The sequence below is a fragment of the Papilio polytes genome, unplaced genomic scaffold (assembly GCF_000836215.1).
Source record: "Papilio polytes unplaced genomic scaffold, Ppol_1.0 DF823692.1, whole genome shotgun sequence".
Lineage (NCBI taxonomy): Eukaryota > Metazoa > Arthropoda > Insecta > Lepidoptera > Papilionidae > Papilio > Papilio polytes.
The window spans coordinates 632,615-649,785 of NW_013525512.1; the positions used below are offsets into that span (position 1 = coordinate 632,615).

Genomic DNA, 17,171 nt, shown 5'->3' on the forward strand with positions numbered 1-17,171 from the left:
TTTTTTTTTTTTCGCTTGAAGTAATGTCTCACGATAGTTTAAACAATTTAAATTGCAATGAGTACAAAAATCTGTATAAATTGTTTTGTATATATTGTGTATTTTTCTTCACTTTATTGAAAACCAATTAAAAAGCGAAGTTTTTAAAACTTTAACAAAATAACATTGCATTTTATATAGTTAGTTATGTAACTTCGGTAAACCGAAAATTGCGACACGAGAAAGTTCTACAAATTGTCGTAGCTGTGCTACGAATTGTAGCGTCAGTGGTGCTACGAAATTATAGTGTTAAACGCTAGGGTTGCCTTGCAATTAAAAATGTAACAATTTTTAAACCTTATTGTACCAAAGTGTATTAAAAAATCTATAATCCTGACTTTAATTAGAATAGATTTTTAGTAATTGTTTGGGTATATTTATAAAATTTTTTTTAGCATAATTTTTCAAATTCTATAAATGCTATAATTAAATGTAATAAAAATCCCATATTTAGTCTCATATTAAAAAGATAATTAGTTTTTTTTTCATACTTTTCGTTCTTCTATTTTCCAAAATCACATTCCCTATGCAAATTACATAACATAATATAAATCGCTAGCTTTTTTACATTTAAACTTACAAAATAAAAACAGTAGTCATTTGTTTCCAATAAAAATAACGTGCATATAATTCCAAATAGGACAGCAAAACAATTGACAAATAACACAACTATTAAAGGTATACACTAACGTCGAAAGCGACTATAAAACATTTAATTCACAAAAAATGTAAATACATTCTACAACATTATGCCTTAGTTTTGTTATGTGTACTATGCTTTACAATTGTGAGCATGCATGTACCGTGCAACTTCAGACAACATCAAACTAACATCGACCCTACTTACCCTTTAATTTCATTTGTCTGTCTTGTTAGTTTAATGCCAAATCTGTAACAATGTGCAACGGAAACCTAGGCTATAGTGCGTTTATTCAAGACACGGTAATGTATTAAAACATTTTATTAGACGTTAAAAGATTTTTTTCACAAATTGTGTAGTCATGTCACGAAACCAATTTAACAATTCAAATCATTTGTTTTTTATTCCTAATAAGTTGCCACAATATATAATTTACTTATAATAATCCTTTATTTTAAAACTTATTAAACTACTAGCTTTCCACCGCGATTCCGTCCGCTTGGAATAAAAAAAAGCAAAAGCGAGTAGCCTATGTGTTCTTTCAGACTACCCGCTAGATCTCTACTAAATTTCATCTCAAACTCTAACAAACATCCATCCATCTATCTTAACTTTCGCATTTATAATATTAGTAAGATGTAAGATTTAAAAACAAAACATTCCCCATAAAATTCAGCAGTAGACATGTATTGGAAACATCCTTTAAATACCAAAACCCATCAAAACGTCTAACGTAATATATCCCGCAATGCAATTATAATCCATTAATCAATATATTAAAATATCTCACGATGTAATTATTAGATGCAATTATGTCAACCGACAGCTCGATCAAACTCGGCTTGGATTAGATGTTAATTACAGCTTACTTAATATATTAACAAGTATAGTAAATTAATTATAATATAATCAAGAGATTAGAAATCGAAATTATTGAAACCAATGCAAATAAATAAAAACTGTAATATAATATATAAATTCTCCCTTATTTTTTTCAGGCAATGCTCTCTCGTAAATATTGTCAATTTTTAAGTCTACAGCATCACTTCAGTCAGCGTGAACATGGCGCATGCAACTGTGCCGAAATATCGGGAGCTAAAAATACCCAATCGTGGTAAGAAACCCGTATCTTACGAACATTATAATTTTGAAGTGTTCGTATTTCAGTAAATTAAATGTAATATTTGTGAATTTTTTTATGGCTTTTTTATAACAACAATTATTAGTTATTAACAATAATGAAAACACAACAAATTAATTGTTATTGTTATTTTGAATTTAATTACAATAATACGAAACAAACAAACTTAAGACAAAACACAAATAATCGCATCTTATTGAATTAAGTGCTGAAAGCTTAGATCTAAGTTATTAAGTTAGGCTAAGCTACCCTGGCGTCCTGCCAGACACCCCTAATGTCCTGAGAACAGGCTCACGAGATAAAGTAATTAAAAACGGTTTTAGCAAACGCCGCAATTAAAACTAACTCAAACAACCATTTGTATTAAAAATAGCAACACAAAATTATTTTCTATTATAAATTATAATATTTGACGAAATTTAGCATTTGTAATGAGAAAATTCAAAAACTATTAAGCTGATTTTAACAAACCATTTACCATAAGAAAACTAACTAAGCTAAAAGACAGATTATTACTAGATTAATTTACTCTCGAAGTCGAATTCAGCCGAAGTCGCGAGTAAAAACTACTAGCAGATAAATTAAATGTAGTTATCTTTCACAAACTAATTCTTGAAATAGAAATTGAAACACAAAGCAAAAACTCACATCATACTATTAGAAATGCAAAAGTTTGGATGGATGGATGGATTTGTTATAGTTTGTAGCGTAAATGGCTCAACGGATCTAGACGAAATTTGACATAATGTAAACATATTCTGGAAGATCAGATCAGTTATTTGTTTTTGTTGTTCTTAATTCCACGCAGACGGAGTCGCGGGCAAAAGCTAGTAAGAACACAAATCGGAATCAATTAAATTATTTCTACTATTCAAAGTTTCTCATCGAATCAAAACAAATTCATAGCAATAAAATCATCAGACTCAGTTAAATAACGACAGCACCGATTATATTTCACCGGCCAATTCCCAGGAGGAAGTAATTTGTCGGAGAAAATGATTTAACTCTATTAGTGAAATTCATCGCTCAAGTAATCTCTAAAGACGCTTTTGTACGCTAGAAAATGTCCTTCTATACCTTTCTTTCTAGTTTTTTGTAGGCAATTTTATTTGGCTTACATCTATGATAGTAAATTCTGCTTTGACCAGATCGACCACATCTAGGAATGAATAAAGTTTGAAAATAGTAATAGAAGACCATTAAGAATTAATGCATCCCTCGGAAATCGTAACTATTTCCGGGATAAAAAGTATCCTATGTGTTCTTCCAGACTATGCTCTACATCTATGCCGAATTTCATGTAGATCCGTTCAGCGGTTTAGGCTACAAACTCTAACAAACATCCATCTAAACTTTCGCATTTATAATATTAGTATAAAGTATGATATGAAGTAGTAAAGAATGACAGCTACAAGATAAGAGTATTCCTGTATATTGTTTATGTATTTAGCTGTAATATTCCCCCCTAATTTTAGTATTATTACAAAATATCACGGTATATAAAGAATTAATAAACAAACTCTTGTTTTTGTTTCAGCAGAAGCTGTTCTTTATAACGTAGATTCCAATCTTTGCTTCAACGACGCTACAAAAGACCGTAATGAAGGCGCCTGAAGGATTCGTAGAGCAATTATCAGGCGACATGAAAGAGCCGGGGAGCATGAAATTTATCTTTGTTTAGTTAACAAGGTGCGAGGTTCGGGGACAGAGATGCGGTTGCTATGACAACGCCGCCCTTTCTCCGCTTTAATTAATTCTGACTTTATAAAGGTTCGAGTAGTATGGTGTAACAAGCTTGTTCATATTAAAAATGTTAAGTTTATCGTTTCTTTGTACCACTATTTTATTTTAAATCATACTTACTTTTTTGTAGTTGAAATACTCTATTAAAATATGTTTTTCAGTATTATGTTTTCTACAAGTATTTCGATTGTGGAAAACAACAAATTTAAATAAACACAATTATTACCAAACGTTAAACATTTCTTTTTACTACAAAACTCTTTAAAAAGAGCGTCGGTGGCTCAGTGGTTTGAACACTTGACTTGTAATCTACAGGTCTTGGGTTCGAATCCCGCCATGTACCAATGTGATTTTTGATTTTTCGAATATTCATATGTACATAATTTACCCGACGTTCTTACGGTGAAGGAAAACATCGTGATGCAACCTGCACATATCGGCGAAGAAATTCAAAGATATGTGTGAAGTCAACCAACCCGCACTTGGCCAGCGTGGTTGACTATGGCCTAGTCACCCCTTATTAGGGTAGGCTCCGAGCCGCTCGGTGGGGACGTATAGTGAGCTGGTGATGATGATAAAACTCTTTGATTTCCAAAATAATGACAAAGATGAAGTAAATATATCTCTGAATCTCAATATTTCCCTCAACTCCTGTTAAAGCGTAGCCAACAAGGGATCTTTCTTTCCCTCTGATTTATTGGATTACTTATACCATAAGTCGGACGTTTGCTTCACAAATAATTTGGGATAGCGACCAGATTCAACTCGACATTGAGATTGTCTAAAAGTTTGTCTTGACGTTTACAACTTTATTTCTTTTGAAGTCAATATGTTTTTTTAGTTTAATATCTTGGTTTATGGAATTCATCTATTATTTTACAATAATTTCAATATCTGTTTAAAATTTTTAAAACACATTCATGGACATGAATAGAACGGAACTCATAAAAAAGATCAATCAACAGGAAGTGGGTTTAATTTTCACCCTGTCTGTTATAAAAAGAGAAAATAAAACAAAACTATTTAAAGTATTCTTTTCTGAAAATCTAAAAACAAAAGATAAATGTACAAGAAACTTAGTTATCTATTTAGTTGGGATCCAGGCAATTCGTATAATCAGTGATTTGTATACAAATTGAGGTATTTAAGAAGTTGGAAAGATCGTTAAACTTTTTGTCTCTTTCTAGCCGTACGTATTAAATAGAGAAAGGTATAGATTGTTAATTAATAAAATGTATTCAAATAGCTCTTACACAATTGTAAAATATTCATAAATCTTAATTCAAATAGACTTTTTGATACGACAAACCTTGAAACTACTCATTTATTTCAAAGCAAGACCAAGGATTAAGGATTTGAAAAATTATCTCATGTTAAGATACAAATGTAGCCAAAATACTTAATTAAAAACTTGCTGTATACACCACGCTTCGAGACTTCTACGCTTGTATAACAATAGCGTTTAGATTCGCATAATTAAAGCGAAATCTGATGAAATACGGGCGAGAACTATTTAATTGTGATATACGCAGTAGGGTTGCCAGTTAGCGAACATTTGCGGATAACTGTTCCCTATTTAAAGGCAATTTAACTTGATTAAGCTTTTGGTTTATCTGTTAAAGGGAAGTAATCTATTATAACTTCTATTTACCTAGTTTTAAGTGCAATAAAACATGAATTATAGTAATAAACATCGTCAATAAATAAACAATAACTAACTGAATATTGTGAATTAAACAAAAATCAAAATAAATCACATATGTACTATATTCTAGTTGCTTTTAAATTGTTACATCTAAGAGAAACTAGAAATTAATCCTAGATTATAAACAAGTCTTTAAAAATAATTTATCATCAAGTTCCTCATGAGAACTTACCATAATTATAAAGTATTTAACAAAATCAACGTACCGTTCCCTTTGGAATTTGAGGGATTGCACGCGCTGGGGTGACTTCTGTCTGAAGGTCCAGAGGTGCAGCTGGTCGTCCGCGGTGGCGGTGACGAGGGCACCCTCGTTGATCAGAAACTGAGCGTGCAGTACCGCCTCGCCTGCCTCGTGTCGCACGTGCGCGTCCACACCAGGCCCACCAAGACTGTGCTCGTTTAGGAAATTAATTGAAATGGAGAAACATGATTTTTTATAGCGAATCACCGCTCGACCGTCATCTTATTTCGTGTAGATTGTAGAAACAGGAAACAATTATGTGTACAAATTTATACTGGACTGGCATAACCTAACATAAATAGTAATGCCAACTTAAAGAAAATAAACTATTGTATATCTGAGCCAGAAACCCTTAACAATATACTTAGACATTTAAAACTATCAGAATCTATTCAGTAGTTTCAGATTTAATTAAAAGTACACAAACTTTAACGGTTTTTTTTAACAATAAACATGTTTTCAATGCTTATTCATGTTCTGCTTCTTGTATAAAATGTTTCATGTAAAAAGCAAACAGAAAAGTCTGGCGTATGTTTTCGCACCGCTCGCTGCTCCAGGCAATCTTCGCTAAAACTTTTCACTGACTCCCAGTTGTTGGACTTAAACAAATTTCAACGAAAATGTATTTGCTGATCTTCCCTCGAGATAATATTACAGAACATGCGCTTTTGTACCGCGTTCGTTTTATATTTTGAATTTTTTAAAAGGCAAAAGGTTGGAAAATTGCTATACTCGAATATTCTAAACGATATTAATTTTAGAAATTTCCTCTAAACAAATGAAAAACACTTTGTAGTTTGAAATCTTTTGAACCCGTTTATTTTATAATTGCATGAAAATGTCTTGAAATGAAAACATAGAACATTATCATAATTAGATAAATGCATTTTCTTCAGCAATAAAGCTTTTTATTCCTATTAAAATACGATTTTAAAACTAAAAGATAAATTGAAGTTTGAAGTCATTTGGATATGCAAGGAAAGCTTTAATAAATCAAAATGTCAAAACGAGCAAGTCACAGTTAAAAGCTTCGTCGATATTTCACTTGAGATATTATTTAACTTTGCTTGAGAAATTCAAAGAGCTTTATAATGCGGGTCACAAGAATACGCAATATTTTTAAACATATTCTTCAATCATCACAATAATAATTCTCTTAATATCTATTAGAAATGGAATAATCAAAAAGTTGCAACAAACACATTATTAAAATATTTGTTACGTTTTAAATAAAGCAATAATCTTTTTAAATAAGTCACAGGGAAATATTATACCTGAATTCAAAGGTATTGTAATAAATCAAAATGTCGTGGCAAAGGAAAATAAAGATAGAAAGTAGAGTCGAAAGCTTTAGAGGAAAGTGACTGTGATATAGCGTGCACCTTACAATGGATATATTTTAAACTGCCGATTTACCAAGAGTACTATATCCATTTAAATTTTAAATCATAAATAGACGCGGCATAATTAACAAAATTAACCGATACTACATTTAAATTTTATTTAGTCATCTATTGATAATTAATTTAAAAATAATTAATTACATTGACTTCTGATTGCAAGGATCTATCAATAGATAGCGCTAGTCATGAATATGTGAAAAAAATGTTTCAAGTAAAGTGTTAACATGTCTTCTCTATATATTTGAACATCTTTGCATTTATCATAAAGACATTATATCCATATAGTATTTTTGTGGGTGATAAGTTTTTTTTCGTAAAAGTAATAACGAAAACTTTACTACTCTTTACATCGAGAGCCTTAGCATAAACTTCCAAAATCCTTCTACTTGTAGTGCATGGCAACACTGTCTACTGTTATGGCGGCATGTCAGTTAGGCAGTACGATCTGAGCCACCGACGAGAGAGGACGTATCAGCATACAGTACACTATTACATAAATATGTTCTTACAAATGCCAAAGTTTAGATGGAAGGATGGATGTTTGTTAGAGTTTGTAGCCTTAACGGCAGAATGGATTTCGATGAAATTTGGCATAGATGTAGAGAATAGTCTGGAAGAACAGGTAGGCTACTTGTACTTCTTTTTTTTTATTTCCGCGCGGACGGAGTCGCAGGCGAAAATAGTTATTATTATAAAAGACGTAAAAAATTATACAAGTTGTGGTCAGAATATTAATTCCAATTAAGCACTCAATAAACCTTTGTAATTAGCAGCTGAACATTCAGCAAAGCGGCACTAACGGCCGTCAGCAAAGCCCTTGTTCGGTGTTTGTTTAGTCCAGATGTTCTGTTCACTGTACCCTGTGTACACTTCAAACATGAGTTTCGCAAACAATGGATTAGTATTACCGCTATTGTGCTCTATTCTTTAATGTGTTCGTTGCAGTTTAGTAATTACAATTCTAATACTAAATTTAGGGGCCTCCTAAAAGCTGCTAAAAGACCACTAAATCTAAAAGTTTGGTGAATAGCAAGTCAATAAGCTTTAAAATAAGTTTTATCGGAAACTTCCACTGCCATAATACTTGTGAACATATATAACTTGAAACTGTTTTAGATACGGGGTTCATGTTCACGTGCTGACTAACTGACGCATTTAACTATGCCGAAATATCGGGAACTAAAATCCAATCGTGGTAAGAAACCCGTGTTTTACGAACATTGTATTTGTGAATATATCTTACCAATCTAACTAATATTGCATATGTAAAAGTTTAGATTGATTGATAGACGTTTTTCAGAGTTTGTAGCCCAAACATCTCAACGGATCTCAATGAAATTTTACATAGATGTAGAGAATAGTCTAGAACACAGGCTACTTCCTTTTTTTTTTTAATTCCACGAGGTCGGAGAGATAACTAGTTTTCGGTATGTACAAGTTTTACTAGTAAACTATAAACAGATAACCTGTAGTAATTAACGTTAACAAACAAAAGCTGTAAATCCAGCACGTGCCGTGGCTGCGCAACTTACGTCGTACAAGTATGAACTTTGAGAACTTGATGTTATCAGGGTTAAATACAAGGTCTTTATTGTCGAACTTAGTACTGCACTCACAGTCGTTAATTCGCCACTTAGAAAGTGTCTACTCCGTAGAAGCAATATCAAATCATTCAGAGATGTCTCGTATTCTCTCTAAAACAAATTTTAATGTGGAAATGATTCGAGCTAAAGCAATAGATAGTATTGTTAAGTAATTTAAAGCAGTTGGAATAATTATAACAACGCAAACATAAACACGCCTGGTTCTGCACTGATAAGCGTTATACATTGCGGCGTTGATTGCATTTGTAACGTCTGTTTGATTTTACTTGCTAACTAAAGGAGTAATGGAATCAAAACAAACAATAATTACCGTTTGTAACATTAAAAAATTGAGGTTTTAATTACTTTAGGAATATTGTGAATTTATTATGCACGAGCTGTTGCCCGCGACTTCGTCCGCGTGGTTTTAGAAAACATACAAACTATATAAATTACAAAAAGTTACGTATCCCTCGGGAACGGGACATTTCTCGGGGATGAAGCTTATCCCACGTGTACTCCAGACTTTGTTTTATATCTGTGCCAAATTTCAATAAGATATGTTGAACCGTTGCAGAATGATTGAGTAAACATTGAAAAACTAAATTAATGAATCCCACGGGAACCGTAACTATTCCCGGGATAAAAAGTAGCCTTTGTGTTCTTCCAGACTATGCTTTAAACCTGTGTCAAATTTCATAGAGATCCGTTCAGCCGTTTAGGCTACAAACGCTAACAAACATCCATCCATCTATCCATCCATCCATCCATCCATCCATCCATCCATCTAAACTTTCGCATTTATAATATTAGTAAGAGTAGGATTAGTAAGATTGTAATTGATGTATGAAGTACATTTCAACTTGCCCTTGTCCCTTACGGAGGGTCGGCACAGTATGTGCTGCTCTTCTATACATCTCTATCAGCCGTCATATCTGAATATGAAGTATGTTTAAAATTGAACGAAGTGCAAGTATTCAATCTAAAATGTACAACATAAAATGTCTAATTTAAGAATTTTACAGCAACTTCTTCGCTACAAATATTTCAAATTTGCAATCTGCATACATGCATTTTAAAAAGCAATATTAAAGACGCCCGGGATTTCAATTTGCTTAAATAAATAGAATTATAAACTTTAACGAACCAGTTTGTAACTTAGCATAACTTTGTTTGGGTATACTCAACGATTCTATGTTCGACTTAACCCTTCCATTTCTATGTGGGTATGAAATTGATTTATTATTTTTTTGCATTGACTTCGTATGTTACTTCAATCTATCCAAAACAAAAGCAACGTAAAGATTAAAAGCAAATTTGAAATATTCTTTAGAAATCAAAAGAGTTATTTCAACAAAAACTTATGAATTCCTCAAACTGTTTTAAACTTATCTGTGAGATTCTTAAAGTTTGAAATCAAAAACACAGAGAAATTCAGCACAAAAGCAAAATTTCAACAACTTCTATAGTTTCAAGATGAATTTGAAACTTTACAATTTTCTTCAATACAAGTTCACTGGAAAAGGGAAGTCTGGTGAGATTGGATATACTACTTTAGAATGTTAAAATATTATTTTTAAAAAAATGTTAAAAGACACAATTCACATCAATCCACAGATCTGTATAAATGGATAGGTAATTGTTTGGAAATGACTGCTTTTGATTAGTTCCGATCTAAAAGTAACACAATGGTGTGTAGCCTTAGAAAGGCGTTGCTATCGGTTGCCAACAGTGGAGTCAAAATTAGGGTTCGCATGTCATGACAATTATTTTAACTAGCTTTAGCCCGCTACTTCAACCGAGTGGAATTAAAAAAGTTAGTGGCCCATATGTTTTGACAGACTATCCTAATTAAAAAAGTAAGTGGCCCATATATTCTTACAGACTATCCTCTACATCTATGCCAAATATCATCGAGATCCGTTTAGCCGTTTAAGCTACAAACTCTAACAAACATCCATCCACGCATGGATTCAAACATTCGCATATATAATATTAATAAGATTAAAAAACATACACAACTTCGATTATTAAAAAGAAAAAGTTTTACGTAAATACAGTAATAAGGAAGGATTTATAAATTACAAGCCAATTGATAGATTGAAACTTTACCAGATTTCATTTCGGTCATTCGACAAAAGTTTGTGATTTATTGAAGATAAGTATTTTCAAGGTAAGTTCGAGGAAAACTTGTCGAAAATTAAGATCCATTCAACGTAGATTCATTTATCGGGTTTCCTTTTTTTCGTCGATCGTCATGTTTCTAAGAAATGAGATTTCTGACAAGCGAGAAACTTATTGAATTTAACGTTAAGTGCTGATTCGTTTTTCTGACTTCCTGATTGTTAGGGTAACTTTTCCTTGACTTTACCAAAAAAATTAAACGAGATTTCTTATTTTTCTTTTGAATTACTATTAGACAACTTATTTAATTGATACTGTCGCTTTAAACTCAGAGCAATACTTCTCGCCAGGCTTAGGATGCGCGCCAATCTATCCATACTTCTAGTGACATTGACAGCTGTCAGCTAGGGACGTGACGTTTATGCCGATAATCTAGAGTTGCGCCAACTCTACAGCACTGTACTAATTTTGTTCCTACCATTACATACTTTTTTATCTTTAAGAATATATTGTTATAGTTTAATAATCGCGAAATTAAACAACGAGACGACAGCGATGTTGTTTTGCAAATTGCATAATTGTAAACGAATTACAAAAATTTTTAACAGCATTATTTGTTAATACCAGAATTAACATGTGAATGTACTTCATATTTTATTGCAAATTCAATAACTTATGCTAGAGAAAATGTTACATCGAAGTTTTGTTCAAAAATATCTTATATCTAACATATGAAAAATGCATTTTCTTTACAACATTATAACGATGCCACATCATTTCCTTTTTGTTCAATGCATGCCACACGAGTCGATCTAAATGACCGGATATTCACAAATGCGACCCTACATGCTGGCTGTAAGAACCCCTGGCGAATTGCCAACTCCGTATCAAGAGCTCGCACATAGAGCCATTTATCTACAAGATGTTCTTTGTTACATATTGACTAACATACGATGTCTTGTTTATTCGAACTCTATTCACACTATTGATTAAAGCGTTACAACTTGTATTTGATAACACAAAAGATGCTATATTTATTGATTTCCTAACCATAATTTAACTTCGATAGCAAACTAGATGTCGCACGCGACCGTCCGAATTAATAAAATTGCAACCTCTTCCAGACTATGTCCTACATCTATACCAAATTTCACAGAGATTCGTTAAGCTGTTCTGGGGATACATTGTAACTTTCATCCATCACAATTTTGGCATTTATAAGTAACTAAAGTATGTACCCTACGTGTTCTTTTAGACTATCTTCTACATCTATGACAAATGTCAACTGTTTAGGCCTTATTAAATACCCTAAAATCTCATCATCCACTTGCCCTTATCCCTTACGGAGGGTCGGCACAGTATATACTGCTCTTCCATACATCTCTATCAGCCGTCATATCTGAATCCACCCCTTTCTTAAGCATATCCTCTTTCACACAATCCATCCATACTTTCTTCGGTCTTCCTCAACCTTTGTAGCCATCCATATTCAACCTTAACACTTTCTGGTTTATGTCACCATCGACTCGTCGCATAACATGTCCATACCCCGCTAACCTTAAATACCCGAAAATCTGTAAATCGTTGTTGTAACATTATTCCGATTTTTTACTATTTAAATAAAAATGTTATTTGACTTCATTCTAATGCAAATAAGAGGAAAGTGTTCATATATGGACTAGTACGAGTGGAATATCTGGGAAGCTGCCAGATATTCAGAGAAGATTGTTACTTGCCAATAAAGTTATAAACCGATTTGAGTTCGATAGCGTATAAATATTCATGAGAATATTGTCTTGGGGAACGCCTTTATAAAAGCTAAGACACGCTATTTACTAAATTAAAAAAATATATAATTTGCAATGAAATATAATGACAAATATTACCTAGGCTATAAAAATAAAATAACATGTAGTCCAAAACGTCTCTATTTGAAAAAGAGAGATAATATGTATTCTTATGAACGGTTGACGATAATAATGTTATGCTATAACAGTTTCATTAACAATCACGAACAGATGAAAAGTTAGTAACCCTTTTTTAAAAAAAGTAATCACTTCGTATTAATATTATAATGAGAAAGTTTAGATAGATGGATGTTTGTTATTATATATCCTGTGATTCAATATTTCTGCTTAAATTCAGCACACATGTACGTAGTCTTGTAGAACACATAGATTCCTAACTTTAGTCCCTTTAATGGGAAGGAAAAGTGGATTTGACGGTGTAGGGGACGCATAGGAAGGGGAAATATCCTCTTTGTGTGCGTCTTCTTCGTCAATTAAGGTTAACGCATCTGCAATTGTGGATGTTTATGGACAGCGGTCGCTTTCTATTTCGGTGGATTCAGGTGTTCGCTTGCTCGTTTGCCACCTTAGGTTATAAAAAAGTCGCGGGCAACAAATATACCGCGGCGTCAAAATATACCGCGGCTTTTGCATCTAACATTCGTGTAATTTATTGGATAGTATTAATTCCATTAGTCCCGACGCTAAAAGGGTCTGAATGTAAATCAGCGTCCGCTTTCAAACACGTATTTAATTTACAACATTTCTAAGTACTAAGGCTAATACGAAATACGAGTATTTTGAGTATATACTTAAAGAACTTTGAACTCAAGTTATTATGAACTTATCTATACTAATATTATAAAGGGGGAAGATTTGTATTTTTGTATGTATTGAAATAACTCAAAAACTACTGGGTCAATTTTAGAATTTCTTTCACCGTCACATAGGTAATTTATCTGTGAGTAACATAGGCTATACTTTTTTATTTCACGTGGGCGATGTCGCGAGCAACAGCTAATATACTATAAAGGCGTAATACATTAAAAAGATCTTGAATTGCAGAATGAGAGCTAGCCTTTTTTCTATCGCACAACTGTTGTGCGATTGTCGATTGTTTCGCAGCCAATTCAACTGTTTAGTTGCACAATTAAAAATGGAGTAGTATGCGCACCTCCATATAAGCTTAGGAATCAAAGCGAGACTAAACAGTTTAGTCAAAGGTGTGCGCGCGCTCTATAAGAAGAAAATTATACCGATAATTTTCAATTATTTTTTCACGAAACCCATTTTCATTAATGGTTTCATTGAAATTAGTGGTCTTAAAATTCTCCTTCAATTTGTGAACTCTTTACCCTGTACCGTACTTCGCCGGCTCTATCATGGACCTTAGGGTCCCGGTCTAGATAAAGTTGTAAACATAAGTGAAGATGGACTGAGTTCAAAACTCTAAACGTTTAGAAAAATACGCTCTAAAAGCAACACAATGTATCATCAACATTGAACATGGTCTTGATTCAATCAGTTAAATAAAGAAATTACAACTAAAACAAACACAATTATTCAAAACTTTCAGTTGATAAATTAACATTTTATAATTTGAAAAGTTTCAAATAGATTTAACGGAGATTCGAGTGTTAATTTCCAACAGACGAATTCCGGCCGAAAGGAGCGGTTCATTAGGAACATTCGAGAAGGAAAATGGCGGGAAACATCAATTAGTACGGAGGACAATTAATCTGCAGTTAGCAAAGTTTCCTTAACGTCTTTAGAGATGCTAGATTAGCTAACGAGCAATTTGCTCATTTAATGAAGGGACTTCATTTTATTTTCTTCTTTTAAAATACTGGTCGGAAACAAAATTTGCTATATAAGTAACTAGCTGTTGCTCGCGACTTCGTCCGCATGGAATAAAAAAAAGAATAGCCTATGTTACTCACAGATAAATTACCTTTCTAGCGGCGAAAGAATTTTTAATATCGGCAAAGTAGTTTTTGAGTTATTTTACATAAAAAATCTTAAAATACAAATCTTTTCTCTTTAAAATATTAGTATAGATATAGTAAATATTATAAACTATTACACTCAGAGTCATTTTGAGTTAACTTAAACCATCTCAGCATAAATCTTCACTAAGGAACTCTTTTAATCCAGCAGTTGCAAAAGGCTACATAACTAATCCTTCAAAATGTAAAAAATAAAGTAATACAAATAATTTCAGGAGTTATTCATACCACCAGAAGAAATATGTTTCATTTATGCAAAAAACTATTTGACTTTCATCGAGTGGGCTGGCTATGAACGTCGTAGAATGCGGACCCTCCCTGTCATGGAATATAATGGTAACTCAATGATTCGAGTGAAGAATCTTATCGTTTTAAATAAGAAAAAAATCACGTACTGTAGATTTCCACTGAAGAATTTACAAAAATGACGTTATTTCATTTGTTTTAAGGTGAATAAAATATGCCAAAACACGTTAATAAAACGCTGAAAGACATGTGTGCTAATAGACGAAGACTCGAGGTCAAAGGTGATTAAAAACTGACATCAACATCATTTGGAATAAAATATAATACAAATATTTTATTGGTAAAAGTTTTTTACAGGTCGAAATGAAAATTTTTTTACAGTGGTTTTTCTTGACACTATAGAGGGCTTTCTATATTACCTAGGACTTAAAATCATGCTTTATGTTATTAATGCGTAAGTTTAGATGGATGTTTGTTAGAGTTTGTAGCCTAAACGGCTGAACAGATTTCGATGAAATTTGGCATACATGTAGAGGATAGTCTGGAAGAACACGTAAGCTACTCACTTTTGTTTTTTTTTAATTCTACGCAGACGGAGACGTGGGCGAAAGCTGGTTATTGTTATGTTGTAAAGAGATAGATATTTTAAAGAGAGGGGGGAAATGTCACGGTTCTAGAAGCTTCTATAAATCACTATCAACAACCTTTAGTAAATAAGCTAGAATATATAATATAAATCTTAACAAAGGACGAAAGATATCTCCAGTTAGGGCCGGGTTCACATAATCGCCGGACATCCGGCAGCGCTAGCGTCCTCTAGGGACGTATGAAAGTCGTTAAAACGTTTCGTTTCATGCATAGCATTTATAAAGTTACAATATAGATAAAAATGTAAAACACATAGATATTGTAATATTGTAAGGAAGAAGAACTCGGGGGCTGTACGTCATAGCGAGGCGCGTTGTAGTAGGGCGTGTTACAATATGAAATTATATTCAACTAGCTTTTGCCAGCCACTCCGTCCGTGCGGAATAAAAAAAAACAAAAGCAAGTAGCCTATGTGTTCTTCCAGACTATTCTCTACATCTATGCCAAATTTCATCGAGATCCGTTCAGCCGTTTAGGCTACAAACTCTAAAAAACATCCATCCATCCATCCATCCATCTAAACTTTCGCATTTATAATAATAGTAAGATAAGATTTACAATAACTTAGATTCAGTCAGTTGTCTTGCTAATATTATAAATGCGACAGTTTAGATGGATGGATGTTTGTTAAAGTTTGTAGTCAAAACTGTTGAATGGCTCCCGATGAAAGGCGTAGATGTAGAGGATAGCCTCGAAGATCATATAGTCTAGTCGTTTTTGTTTTCTTATTAATTCCACGCGGACGGAGTCGCGGGTGAAAACTAGTGATATATATTTGTTTCTAAAAAATTCTAGCATTAATCATTTTTGCTTTTGTCACATTTTACAATAATTTTCATGATAAATGGCGTAATAATAAAAACGTTAAATCGTCCATTAAAGTTCTCGTTTTCATATAAATGTCATTTAATTTTAATTACCGCACTCAGTGAGGCGAGACGCGCCAACTCTGGACTCATTCCACGCTCCGTTGAATAACAGTGGGTTTACACTGACAAACTATATGTACACTGTACAATCACCTACATAGGTATACATTTACAAAACATCATGTAAGATATTATTCCCAACCGTCATCCTGCTCTGTCCCCACTTTAAAAAATGTTTCATCCGTCCCACCATTTGCGACGAGGGGACGGTTGGAACTTATTTGAATTCATAACGGTTCTGTCACCTTAAAGGTGATAGTGAGACTAAAAGGTTGGACGCATAAAACTTTTTATTTTCAAGTGGGGACAGAGCGGGGTGACGGTTGGGAATAATCCCATGTAAGAGCGTTCGCATTCGCTGTCTCGTTTTGATTCCTGATCTTATATGAGCGCACAATATTGGATTTTATTTGTGCAACTAAGCAGTTGAATCAACTGCAAAACAATCGACAATCGCACAACTGTTGTGCGAGGAACACTCTAAACGCTATTGTTTTCAAATGCTATCTTTATGTATGCTTCTGACCATAAATAGCTATGCCAATATACAAATTTCTTCCCTTATGTTATTAATAATTTCCTGTTAATGTATTCGGTAAAAAAGCGAGTTAAAATTTTCTCAGATAGCAACAAAAGTTACATTGTTGCATTAATTACTGATGACGTTAATACAACTAGTTACAGGTCATCGGTTATCGTAAGATAATAAAACTCAATATATTAAAAAAAAGAATTATTTTTTATATTAGTATAGAGCATTCTTATTTACAGCTTTAAACTGTCGAGTCTTGTGTTACAGTCTAATGAAAATATTTACTGGCATGGGTTACCATTGAGCCAGAAGCTAATTATGCGCGGTTGACACATGACACATGACACATGAACAATTGGTCAGTAGCTCTATAAATGGACTGTCAATCTCAAAATTAACTGCCA

At 32.9% G+C, this 17,171-nt stretch overlaps 1 protein-coding gene across 1 annotated transcript in view; it reads right to left on the bottom strand.

Moving 5' to 3' along the window:
- LOC106103943 (syntaxin-binding protein 5) overlaps positions 1–17,171 on the bottom strand; it is a 49,033-nt gene that overhangs the window by 29,815 nt on the left and 2,047 nt on the right. Inside the window, exon 3 of the mRNA XM_013283860.1 lies at positions 5,475–5,657. Coding sequence (XP_013139314.1) covers positions 5,475–5,657 — 183 coding nt within the window. The remainder of the gene's footprint in view (positions 1–5,474; positions 5,658–17,171) is intronic.